Source organism: Thalassophryne amazonica, chromosome 6, assembly GCF_902500255.1.
Source record: "Thalassophryne amazonica chromosome 6, fThaAma1.1, whole genome shotgun sequence".
In the NCBI taxonomy this organism is placed as follows: domain Eukaryota; kingdom Metazoa; phylum Chordata; class Actinopteri; order Batrachoidiformes; family Batrachoididae; genus Thalassophryne; species Thalassophryne amazonica.
In genome coordinates this window covers 81,648,136-81,660,896 of record NC_047108.1, presented here as the reverse complement: position 1 = coordinate 81,660,896, position 12,761 = coordinate 81,648,136, and the positions used below count along the sequence as shown (strand labels likewise).

General features: G+C 41.6%; 1 protein-coding gene across 1 annotated transcript in view; it reads left to right on the top strand.

The window, feature by feature from the left end:
- opn7b (opsin 7, group member b) overlaps positions 1-11,649 on the top strand; it is a 43,786-nt gene extending 32,137 nt beyond the window's left edge. Inside the window, 3 exon segments of the mRNA XM_034171603.1 lie at positions 10,588-10,922; positions 11,000-11,225; positions 11,228-11,649. Of these exon segments, the coding sequence (XP_034027494.1) occupies positions 10,588-10,922; positions 11,000-11,225; positions 11,228-11,499 (833 nt within the window). The 3' untranslated portion in view covers positions 11,500-11,649.
- The last annotated feature ends 1,112 nt before the right edge of the window (positions 11,650-12,761 follow it).

Genomic DNA, 12,761 nt, shown 5'->3' with positions numbered 1-12,761 from the left:
GTTCTTAACAGATGACTTTGAATGTATATTTAATTAATTTATCTGCTATTTTGCATTGAGATGGCACACGCTTTGTGACTTTCTTCTGGGTGCCATGCTATTGGCCTGTACTTGCACTGCTCATTGTATTTTTATATTTTTATTTTTTTATTTTTATTATATTTATGGTATTTTTTTTTTATCGGTATTTACACTCAACAAAAATATAAACGCAACACTTTTGGTTTTGCTCCCATTTTGTATGAGATGAACTCAAAGATCTAAAACTTTTTCCACATACACAATATCACCATTTCCCTCAAATACTGTTCACAAACCAGTCTAAATCTGTGATAGTGAGCACTTCTCCTTTGCTGAGATAATCCATCCCACCTCACAGGTGTGCCATACCAAGATGCTGATTAGACACCATGATTAGTGCACAGGTGTGCCTTAGACTGTCCACAATAAAAGGCCACTCTGAAAGGTGCAGTTTTGTTTTATTGGGGGGGGGATACCAGTCAGTATCTGGTGTGACCACCATTTGCCTCATGCAGTGCAACACATCTCCTTCGCATAGAGTTGATCAGGTTGTCAATTGTGGCCTGTGGAATGTTGGTCCACTCCTCTTCAATGGCTGTGCGAAGTTGCTGGATATTGGCAGGAACTGGTACACGCTGTCGTATACGCCGGTCCAGAGCATCCCAAACATGCTCAATGGGTGACATGTCCGGTGAGTATGCCGGCCATGCAAGAACTGGGACATTTTCAGCTTCCAAGAATTGTGTACAGATCCTTGCAACATGGGGCCATGCATTATCCTGCTGCAACAAGAGGTGATGTTCTTGGATGTATGGCACAACAATGGGCCTCAGGATCTCGTCACGGTATCTCTGTGCATTCAAAATGCCATCAATAAAATGCACCTGTGTTCTTCATCCATAACAGACGCCTGCCCATACCATAACCCCACCGCCACCATGGGCCACTCGATCCACAACATTGACATCAGAAAACCGCTCATCCACACGACGCCACACACGCTGTCTGCCATCTGCCCTGGACAATGTGAACCGGGATTCATCCGTGAAGAGAACACCTCTCGAACGTGCCAAACGCCAGCGAATGTGAGCATTTGCCCACTCAAGTCGGTTACGATGACAAACTGGAGTCAGATCGAAACCCCGATGAGGACGACGAGCATGCAGATGAGGTTCCCTGAGACGGTTTCTGACAGTTTGTGCAGAAATTCTTTGGTTATGCAAACCGATTGTTTCAGCAGCTGTCCGAGTGGCTGGTCTCAGACGATCTTGGAGGTGAACATGCTGGATGTGGAGGTCCTGGGCTGGTGTGGTTACACGTGGTCTGCAGTTGTGAGGCTGGTTGGATGTACTGCCAAATTCTCTTAAACGCCTTTGGAGACGGCTTATGGTAGAGAAATGAACATTCAACACACGAGCAACAGCTCTGGTTGACATTCCTGCTGTCAGCATGCCAATTGCATGCTCCCTCAAATCTTGCGACATCTGCGGCATTGTGCTGTGTGATAAAACTGCACCTTTCAGAGTGGCCTTTTATTGTGGGCAGTCTAAGGCACACCTGTGCACTAATCATGGTGTCTAATCAGCATCTTGATATGGCACACCTGTGAGGTGGGATGGATTATCTCAGCAAAGGAGAAGTGCTCACTATCACAGATTTAGACTGGTTTGTGAACAATATTTGAGGGAAATGGTGATATTGTGTATGTGGAAAAAGTTTTAGATCTTTGAGTTCATCTCATACAAAATGGGAGCAAAACCAAAAGTGTTGCGTTTATATTTTTGTTGAGTGTATGTGTTATGTGATTGTTATGAAAGGAGTGACTCACTGCCAAACCAAATTTACCTTTTGGTACAAATAAAGTAACCTTGAACCTTGAACCTTGAACTTCCGCGAAAAACCTTGTGGGTCACGGTACCCGAAAACGCCCTGCTCCGTATTGGTGAGGTATCTCTCTACCACCTACATCCTGACCAATACGAAGGAGCCATCGAAGTGTCCGACTTTTACAATCAAACCGCTATCGAAATAGACCAACAGACTCTGGAGAAAATCCAGTATGAGGGTTCTCAAGTCATCGACGTGGCCCCAATAGATAAAACGTTGAAAGAGATTCGAAATCAAGATCTCAAAACCTACCAAGCCCTATCGTATGCTTGCTCTACTCCTGACACATTGCTGTTTGTAGCCACAATCGTTGGTTACTTGACCACCCTCGGCTTAGCTCTGTGGGCGCGCAGATACGCCAATACCCTCCAGAATGGTATAACCAGGTGTTCTTGAGCCCTCGCCAGACTAACCCGAAGAAAACGACGTGCAGCCGAACCGTCTGAAGATATTGAAGCTAACCCAAATTTAGACCCAGAATCCGAAACCGACCAGGTATCCGAGCTACTAAATTTGGATTAGCCAAACCAGCGGTGAATAATGTAAATATTTAGGCAAACATAGGATGTGGTACCATAGTCGGACCACTTTAGCATGTACAACCCCTGGCAAAAATTATGGAATCACCGGCCTCGGAGGATGTTCTTTCAGTTGTTTAATTTTGTAGAAAAAAAGCAGATCACAGACATGACACAAAACTAAAGTCATTTCAAATGGCAACTTTCTGGCTATAAGAAACACTATAAGAAATCAGGAAAAAAAATTGTGGCAGCCAGTAACGGTTACTTTTTTAGACCAAGCAGAGGGAAAAAAATATGGACTCACTCAATTCTGAGGAAAAAATTATGGAATCATGAAAAACAAAAGAACGCTCCAACACATCACTAGTATTTTGTTGCACCACCTCTGGCTTTTATAACAGCTTGCGGTCTCTGAGGCATGGACTTAATGAGTGACAAACAGTACTCTTCATCAATCTGGCTCCAACTTTCTCTGATTGCTGTTGCCAGATCAGCTTTGCAGGTTGGAGCCTTGTCATGGACCATTTTCTTCAACTCCACCAAAGATTTTCAACTGGATTAAGATCCGGACTATTTGCAGGCCATGACACTGACCCTATGTGTCTTTTTGCAAGGAATGTTTTCACAGTTTTTGCTCTATGGCAAGATGCATTATCATCTTGAAAAATGATTTCATCATCCCCAAACATCCTTTCAATTGATGGGATAAGAAAAGTGTACAAAATATCAACGTAAACTTGTGCATTTATCGATGATGTAATGACAGCCATCTCCCCAGTGCCTTTACCTGACAAGCAGCCCCATATCATCAATGACTGTGGAAATTTACATGTTCTCTTCAGGCAGTCATCTTTATAAATCTCATTGGAACGGCACCAAACAGAAGTTCCAGCATCATCACCTTGCCCAATGCAGATTCGAGATTCATCACTGAATATGACTTTCATCCAGTCATCCACAGTCCACGATTGCTTTTCCTTAGCCCATTGTAACCTCGTTTTTTTCTGTTTAGGTGTTAATGATGGCTTTCGTTTAGCTTTTCTGTATGTAAATCCCATTTCCTTTAGGCGGTTTCTTACAGTTCGGTCACAGACGTTGACTCCAGTTTCCTGTTTTTGAGACATATTGCTTTAAGTTTTCTGTCTTGACGCTTTGATGTCTTCCTTGGTCTACCAGTATGTTTGCCTTTAACAACCTTCCCATGCTGTTTGTATTTGGTCCAGAGTTTAGACACAGCTGACTGTGAACAACCAACATCTTTTGCAACATTGCGTGATGATTTACCCTCTTTTAAGAGTTTGATAATCCTCTCCTTTGTTTCAATTGACATTTCGTGTTGGAGCCATGATTCATGTCAGTCCACTTGGTGCAACAGCTCTCCAAGGTGTGATCACTCCTTTTTAGATGCAGACTAATGAGCAGATCTGATTTGATGCAGGTGTTAGTTTTGGGGATGAAAATTTACAGGGTGATTCCATAATTTTTTCCTCAGAATTGAGTGATTCCATATTTTTTTCCCTCTGCTTGGTCTAAAAAAGTAACCATTACTGACTGCCACATTTTTTTTTCCTGATTTCTTATAGTGTTTCTTAAAGCCAGAAAGTTGCCATTTGAAATGACTTTAGTTTTGTGTCATGTCTGTGATCTGCTTTTTTTCTACAAAATTAAACAACTGAATGAACATCCTCCGAGGCCGGTGATTCCATAATTATTGCCAGTGGTTGTAGTAGCCACTCTGCTAGTCTGACACTAACCCTCCTCAGCCTCACCACCAGTGGAAGACATCACCCACCGACCGTCACAGCCTTCCTCGTCTTGGCGATTCAACGTTGGAGACCCAAAGTCGAATCGAGTGGGGGAATGTAGGGGAAAGCTGTGATCAAACAACCACCATCTTCAGCTTGCCTTAAGATGGGGCCCTGGAATTCCTTTAAACAAAGATAAGCTCAATACAACAAGGCCTGGTATATCTCCAGGTATCAAAGAAGAGACTTTTAAGCCCGGCACAGCTTGGATCTGTCAACAAACCCCCAACACTTTAAGGATTTAAGATCACCAAGAAAGCATTCCACAAGGAGCCGTGAATGCTTATCAGGACTCCAGACCAGATGTGCCTCAACTGCCCTCTCACATAAAAAAGGCCTTCACAGAAAGACACCTTCTTCAACAAAGAGTCCTGAAAAGAGGTTTTCCACACTAACCCCAAAAGAAAACAGCTCACTGAAAGATTACCCTCAATGGGACAATCATCCCAAATGTTTTGTGGTTGAAATCGACCATATATATATATGTATACTCAACAAAAATATAAATGCAACACTTTTGGTTTTGCTCCCATTTTGTATGAGATGAACTCAAAGATCTAAAACTTTTTCCACATACACAATATCACCATTTCCCTCAAATATTGTTCACAAACCAGTCTAAATCTGTGATAGTGAGCACTTCTCCTTTGCTGAGATAATCCATCCCACCTCACAGGTGTGCCATACCAAGATGCTGATTAGACACCATGATTAGTGCACAGGTGTGCCTTAGACTGTCCACAATAAAAGGCCACTCATATATATATATATATATATATATATATATATAATTCCAGGTAAACCAGTTACAAGATTTATTCTGCAGGACTTGGTTTGGTTTCAAAGCGGAATGTTGGAACCTCGCTGATTTATATATATATAAACTGGACAAAGGAACTCCAGAAACTACATTACCCAGAGTTCTTGGGGGTGGAGCTTATTAACCCTTTAAAAGGGCTCGCACCCGGGAACTCGCGCTCTTCCTCTCTTCTCTTCCCTCTTTACTTCATCTCCTCTTTTCCTTGGATTTAAAGACGCTGTCTAAGCCGTCATTTATGACCCTTTGTCTGAAGCCACGTGCTACTTAAGATTTCCATTCTTGTTGGCGTACCGACAAGAATTTACTTTATTTTTCCGACAGATAACTTTTGCAACCTTTGTCAAGTTAAACGCGCTGGACGCATTAACTTCCTTTTTCGAATTCCAAATTAAAATATTTTTCTTTCTTAGAAATCCAAATTCCTTTTTTCAAACCTTTTTCTTCTAAAATCAACTGTTTTTGCATTGAATTGTAATTTGACCAAGCTTCCAAAAGACGACGACGAAAGACGAATTTTTGATTTTTGATAGAGAATAAAGACGCTCAAACTTTTATTCTGACGAGCCATACGCCAGAGCGCTGCAGAAGAAAAACATCCAGGTCAGCTGAGACGTCCCAGCGATTTGATCTGCCACCGTGAAATCACAGCAATTCATCCCCGCCACGGATGAGACCGAGCGGGTCGGACCGGCAGAGCCTTTGTCAAGGTCCCTGACGAAGTTGTGTGGTGGACAGAGCGTCGACTGAACCAGACGATTCCAGCATCGGACCTCACAAAGACGGCGCAAAGTAAGACCGGGCTGTGTTGTCAGATTAACAGAGTGGCTTTATTTAACTCTATTCAAAATCATTAACTCTCTCTCTGGTTAACAATTACCAAAGTAAACTACCTGTTACATTAGGACGAATTTTACTCCAAAACTCCCGCTACAAAACCAAACGATCAGAACATCGTATAATCGTTGCTAATTGAATGTCGTCATAATTAAATTGCTCACTGTGATATGTCCTGTTATTTAACTCCTGCCAGGGTTAAATAAATATCTTAAACTTGTGAAATTGTTTGTGATTTTTGTATGGTTTTACAGAGGGTGTCGGATCTGACCTGCGGCGCTTACTCCTTTAAAAACTTGAGACTGATCAATTAAACTGATTAATTAAACTGAGATTGATTAATTAAATTGAGACTAATCAATTAATTAATGCTTAAACTCAGAAGGACTTATCCTTGAAATAAGTGGTGCCCCTGAGATAAATTATCCACAAGTGATAATTTTCCATATTCCAAAATATTATAATATTCATCCTGTAGCCTTTTCCCTCTACACCCTGAAGCCAAAATCTCTTGTGTACAGAGAGAAATGCTAATCTAGTGAGATTAACATCTCAAGGATGTATTAAAAACAGCCATGTTAAAGTACAAGTTTGTGTTTAACTTCTTTAAAGAGCAAGATATGTAAATAGGTTTGCAAATAAGGTTTCTAATGTATTCTTCTCCAGGGCCTTGGATTTGAAAAATTCACAAACCATCCACTTACTGAAATTCTCTGGCAGCATGTTTTGGCTCCATCCATACTGTCAACATTCATAAATATCTCAAAAGTCACAGCGAAATGAATGATTCACTTGGAAATACAATCAGCTCATTTGAGCATGACTGGTGTTAGCCTGATGAGCAAATGCTGCATCTTCAGCTGCTGTCAGACCAAAATAAACTAACAGTAACTGCCTTTCTGCATTTTGTTATACAGCGCTTTTCCATCTGCATCAGAAGCTCAAAGTGCTTTACAATTATGCCTTACATTCAACCATTCACACAAACACACTCCCACACTGATGTCAGGGTGCTGCCATGCAGGTTGCTCACTACACACCTGGAGTAACTAAGGGATGAAGGACATTGCTTTGAAGAGATGTGTTATTCAGAAAGCAGTTTTGCATCTCACTGGGAACGTACATACTGTATCTCTCACCTCTCTTACATGAGTCTTCCAGTGAGGTATCATGTTCTGATCAGGCCAGCGTGGGCTGACTTACATATCAAGTCAATGCCAACTTAAGAGCTGGTTATGGTCATGGCTGAATGCATTATTCCAAATTGGATGAAACTCATTTTTCCCCCTCAAAATTCTACACACAATAATGACAAAGTGAAAAAAGTTTGAGTTTTTGCAAATTAAATGAAAATATAAACCTAAGAAATCACATATGTATAAGTATTCACATTCACAAAGCTCAAAATTGAGCTCAAGCACATCCTGTTTCCACTGATCATCCTTAAGATGTTTCTACAGCTTAAATGGAGTCAAGCTGGGGTAAATTCAGTTGATTGGACATGATTTGGAAATACACACACCTACCTACATATAAGGTCTCACAGTTCACAGTCAGAGCACAAACCAAGCATAAAGTCGAACAAATCATCTGTAGATCTCCGAGACAGGATTGTCTCAAGACAAAAATGTAGAGAAGAGCACAGAAACATTTCTGCTGCTTTGAAGGTCCCAATGAGCACAGTGGGGTCCATCATCCATAAATGGAAGAAGTTCGGATCCACTAGGACTCTTTCTAGAGCTGGCCACCCATCTAAACTGAGCGATCGGGGGAGAAGGGCCTTAGTCAGGGATGTGACCAAGAATCCGATGGTCACTCTGTCAGAGCTCCAGCATTCCTCTGTGAATAGAGGAGAACCTTCCAGAAGGACAACCATCTCAACAGCAATCCACCAATCAGGCCTGTATGGTAGAGCGCCAGACAGAAGCCACTCCTTAGTAAAAGGCACATGGCAGCCCACCTGGAGTTCACCAAAAGGCACCTGAAGGACTCTGACTCCATGTGAAACAAAATTCTCTCATCTGATAAGACACAGATTGAACTCTTTGGCGTGAATGCCAGCCGTTATATTTGGAGGAAACCAGACACCATCCCTACAGTGAAGCATGGTGGTGGCAGCATCATGCCATGGGGATGTTTTCAGTGGCAGGAACTGGGAGACTAGTCAGGATTGAGGGAAAGATGAATGCAGCAATGTACAGAGACATCTTGGATGAAAACCTGCTCCAGAGTTCTCTTGACCTCAGACTGGGGTGACAGTTCATCTTTCAGCAGGACAATGACCCAAAGCACACAGCCAAGAAATAAGGAGTGGCTTCACGACAACTCTGTGAATGTCCTTGAGTGGCCAAGCCAGAGCCAAGACCTGAATTCAATTGAACATCTCTGGAGAGTTCTGATAATCATTGTGCACTGACACTCCCCATCCAACCTGATGGAGCTTGACAGGTGCGGCAAAGAGGAATGGACAAAACTGCCACAAGATAGGTGCATCAAGCTTGTGGCATCATATTCAAGAAGACTTGAGGCTGGAATTTTTGCCAAATGTGCATCAGGAATGTCCTGAGCAAAGGGTGTGAATACATATGTACATGAGATTTCTTAGTTTTTTACTTAATACATTTGCAAATATAACTTAAGTTTGTAAGTTAGGGTTGATTTAACTTTACAAATTGTAACACTTTTTTAAGTTGGTTCAAACATTCTTTTTTCAGTGTAGTTTATTGGGCCGTGTCGCTGCCTACTCCTGCCTTTTATGTCTGCTTGGCTGACAGACCAACTGTGTACCGAATCTTTGCTTGTTTGCCAGATAAAGCCTTTTTTTCTAAATCCTAAGCCTGCATTGTGAGTTTGCATTTGTGTCCTGCCCTGTTTGAGCCATACCTTGGCCCATACCTGGCAGATAGCACATGAGAGTTTTGATCAAAATTCAGCTCAGTTTTCCTTTAAAGAGACTGGATTCTTCATGGGCCATTTGGATAGTGGGCAAGCTTGAGGCTTTACATCATATAAAAGCTAAGTACCATGTTTCAAAGCAGAGTTCTACCACAGGGCAGAATCACTACATCCACACTCAGTACAGTATGAGGGGCTGACATCCAGCTGATGAGATTGTGTGGGAGCACAGATAAGGCTTCATGTGAATTCGACTGCACTGGTTCTGTGGGGAAAACAGCTAATGACTATCTTAATTTAATCTTATAATTAATGGAGATTAAAAAGTACTCATCCTCAGTAACACCCAAGCATCTGTCCAATCTGCTATCACAGATGTTTTTGTTTGTTTGTTTGTTTGTTTGTTTGTTTGTTTGCATCTATTGTGATAGACTCTGAGTGACAAATCAGCATTTGAGGGTACAAGCAATTGAGATTTACAGCTTGAGATTGAGATTCATGTTTTCAACATAAAGCGTCCACTGTGAGCTAGTTTCTTCTTTTTATAATCATTGTTGATCCAGACAGACATTGTGTGATATGAGAAGTTAAAACCACCTCGCTCTGGTTCGATGTGAAGAAATTTCAAAGAGTGACAGCAACACAGTGGAAATTTGCTGGAAATTACTTGTTACTATTGCACACCTTAAGATGCGATTTCAGGAAGAATGGGACAAAATAACACCTGAATAGCCCCATTATTTGCATCCTCAGTGCCCAACGGTCTTTTTTAAGTGTTATGAGAAAGAATGGCAACAGTACAAATTGGTAAATCAATCAACTTTTTTTTTTTATATAGCGCCAAATCACAACAAACAGTTGCCCCAAGGCGCTCAAATGTGTGAGAAACATTTTTGGAATGTGTTATCAGTCTTAAATGTAGGAATAGATGTATATTAACAAATGAAATGAAGTTGATCAGAAAAAAGAAAAGAAAATACATTGGGTTCATTCTGTCTGCAGTGAAAGAGAATCCACTGTAAATGTAAGGATCATTGCATTTATTTATTTGCTTGCATTTCACATATCATCCCAGCCTTTTCTATTTAGGGGTTGTACCAGCATTACTATTCGCTGATTTCCTCTCCAACCTAATCCGTCAGTAACCACTCCTTCAAATTTCAGTTAAGGATCTCAGTCATCAAGGGAGTTCAATTTTCTTTTACCCTAATCACTCCTCCTGGAGTCAAATCAAATCCCAGGGGTATATTTACTGATATGTTTTCTGGACTATTATACTTGTTCAGTTGAAAGTTTCTGTAATTGTCACCTATACAATTGTCTTAAATTTCACTTATTTTGATTTTTTTTTTTTTTTGATGGGGTTCTCTTGGATCCATGTTTGGCATAATGGTATCTGGTTTGACTCCAAAGCAAATTTTTAAGTATAGTGTCAATTCTGCAGAGCAATTTTTATTCAAGTGGGAGTGGGTGTCTTCTTCTGCCATGGTCATGAAATAGACGGGATCTGTAGGCCCAAACACCCACCCCCACCCCCCACCCCCAGCCAGCCTCCCTTCCTGGACATCAGCATGGTATATTTGTATTGTCAAACATATTGGTAGCATGGCCCAAGCAGAGGGTCACCCTTTAATCTGGCCTGCTTGAGGTTTCTTCCTCAAATCATCAGGTGTACAGATTAGTAAGTTTCATGTTGTGTACTGACGAGGATTAAACTGAACAGCGCAGCTGCTGTCGAGTAAATGTCTAGACATCTGGCAACTTACCTTCTCCTCTTCTTTCTCCTCCTTATGCTCATCCTCAGGGAACAAGTTCTCCTACTGCCATGCCTCCCAGCTTGTAGCTGGGGTCTGGTGCTATGCTGCAGTGTTTGCAGTCGGTCCCCTGTCAGGCTGGGGAGAGTATGGAACCGAGCCATACGGGACAGCATGCTGCATCGACTGGTACGCCCCCAGCAGAAGCTCTGCAGCTTTGAGCTACATCATCTGCCTCTTCACCTTCTGCTACATTGTTCCCTGCTCTATCATCATTATGTCCTACGTCTGCATCCTGCTAACCATCCGCGGCTCCCACCAGGCTGTGCAGCAGCACATGTCACCTCAGAACAAGATCGCAAATGCACATGCACTAATTGTTAAGGTAAATGCATATTCCCATTTGTTTTTCCACAAGTAATGTTTACATGGCTAATGATGGGTTGGTATGTTTCTCGTCAGCTATCTGTGGCGGTGTGCATCGGTTTCCTCACAGCATGGAGTCCCTATGCTATTGTATCCATGTGGGCAGCCTTTGGTAACCCACTGAACGTTCCACCCATGTCGTTTGCACTGGCTGCAGTTTTTGCAAAATCTTCCACCCTCTACAACCCTATTGTCTATTTGGTCTTCAAGCCTAACTTTCGCAAGTCTTTGTGTCGGGATATGGCCAAGTGTAGGACACTATGTGGATGCCTGTGCCAGCACAACTCCCCCAAACTGGAACCAGCAACCAATGTCATCACAAACAAGAGTTGGACTCCACAAGGTTATCAAATGGACTCGCGGAGAATCACAAGAGCTGCAGAGATGATCCCTACCCTAAAGCAAACACTGATAACAGCGAAAACTGTGCAGATCGCAGCCCCCAACAGCGGACTGCCATGATCTTGGAAGGATCAGCTCATAGTGAAGTGGTGGTCAGTCAGCTCTCCAATGAGTTACAGAGTGACTTCCTCTGAAAGAAATACTCAGTCACACAGTGTGAAGGTGATGCATGAACAGGAATGGAGAGGAAAAAGATGACAACTTGAGGGAATCAAAGTTGAACAAACTTGTGCAACGCCTCAAATATGTGACACTGCCAAAAACATCTGCACTACGATGGAAAACACTGCTAGCGTTGACAAACTAGACACTAAACAACAATACACATGTGATGCAGGAAACAACAAACTGGATACTTTCTTCTGCCTATACTACGTTTTTACATGCAGTATTTCCTGAGTACTGTGTCTGATGAAGTGTGTTATTTAATATTTATAGCAATTTATTCATGAATTGCTCCACTTAAAGAATCACATGGTTGCCAAAGGGACGCCCATGCTTGACCTGACTGCAGCAGAGAGATTGTTATTTTAGAGATGTAGGAGTGGACCAATTGGCTACCAAGGTGGATCCTTGGTGTTGTGAATGCAGCAAAGTGCAGCGACGCATGCTCCCAGATTTGACTTGACTTGACAGGATTGAGCTTAATATATTTGAGAACAGGATAATTCCTTATGTTTGTAACATGGCAAAATAATTTAATTTAAACTACATTAGTGTCTACATTCTGTCTGTGTAGAAAATGTAATCAGTCTAACCACATGAAGAGCAACAGTACAGAAGCTTGAGAAATGCATATGTGTAGTTGCTGCTGACTGTGAATGAATTCTGTGTGTAGACTTGAAAACAATAATTATAAAAAAAATCCAGTGGAAATGATATTTCAACATTTTGAAATGATTTGTTGCAAAGAATAACTTTGCTTTTTTTGAACATCAAACTCACTGAATAAATATAGAATAAATACAGTAATTAATCACAGAAAATCCCAGAGCATGGTGGTGTCAGTACCCTCACCTCCCAGATAGAAGCCTCCCATGCTTCAGGAAGAACATCCGAGGAATAACTTGCACTATGTGGCTCCATAGTGGATCTGCTGTGGTGGCCCCTAGTAAATATGTGAGAAGATAATGAGAGTAATTCTGAGTTGGAAATTCAACTACAATCTAGCAGTCATCTCTGTTATTGATTAACATGATTTTTTTAACAATTAATCTTTGTCAATTCAAAACAGAAATGAGTGAAAACACAACTTTATTATTATTATTATTATTATTGTCCTGGCAACAATTCAAAACCTAAAAAACATTCATTTCAAAGTTCATTTCTAATCATGACAATGCCCTGCAACAGACTGGCGTCCTGTCTAGGGTGTACCTCGCCTCACGGCCTACGA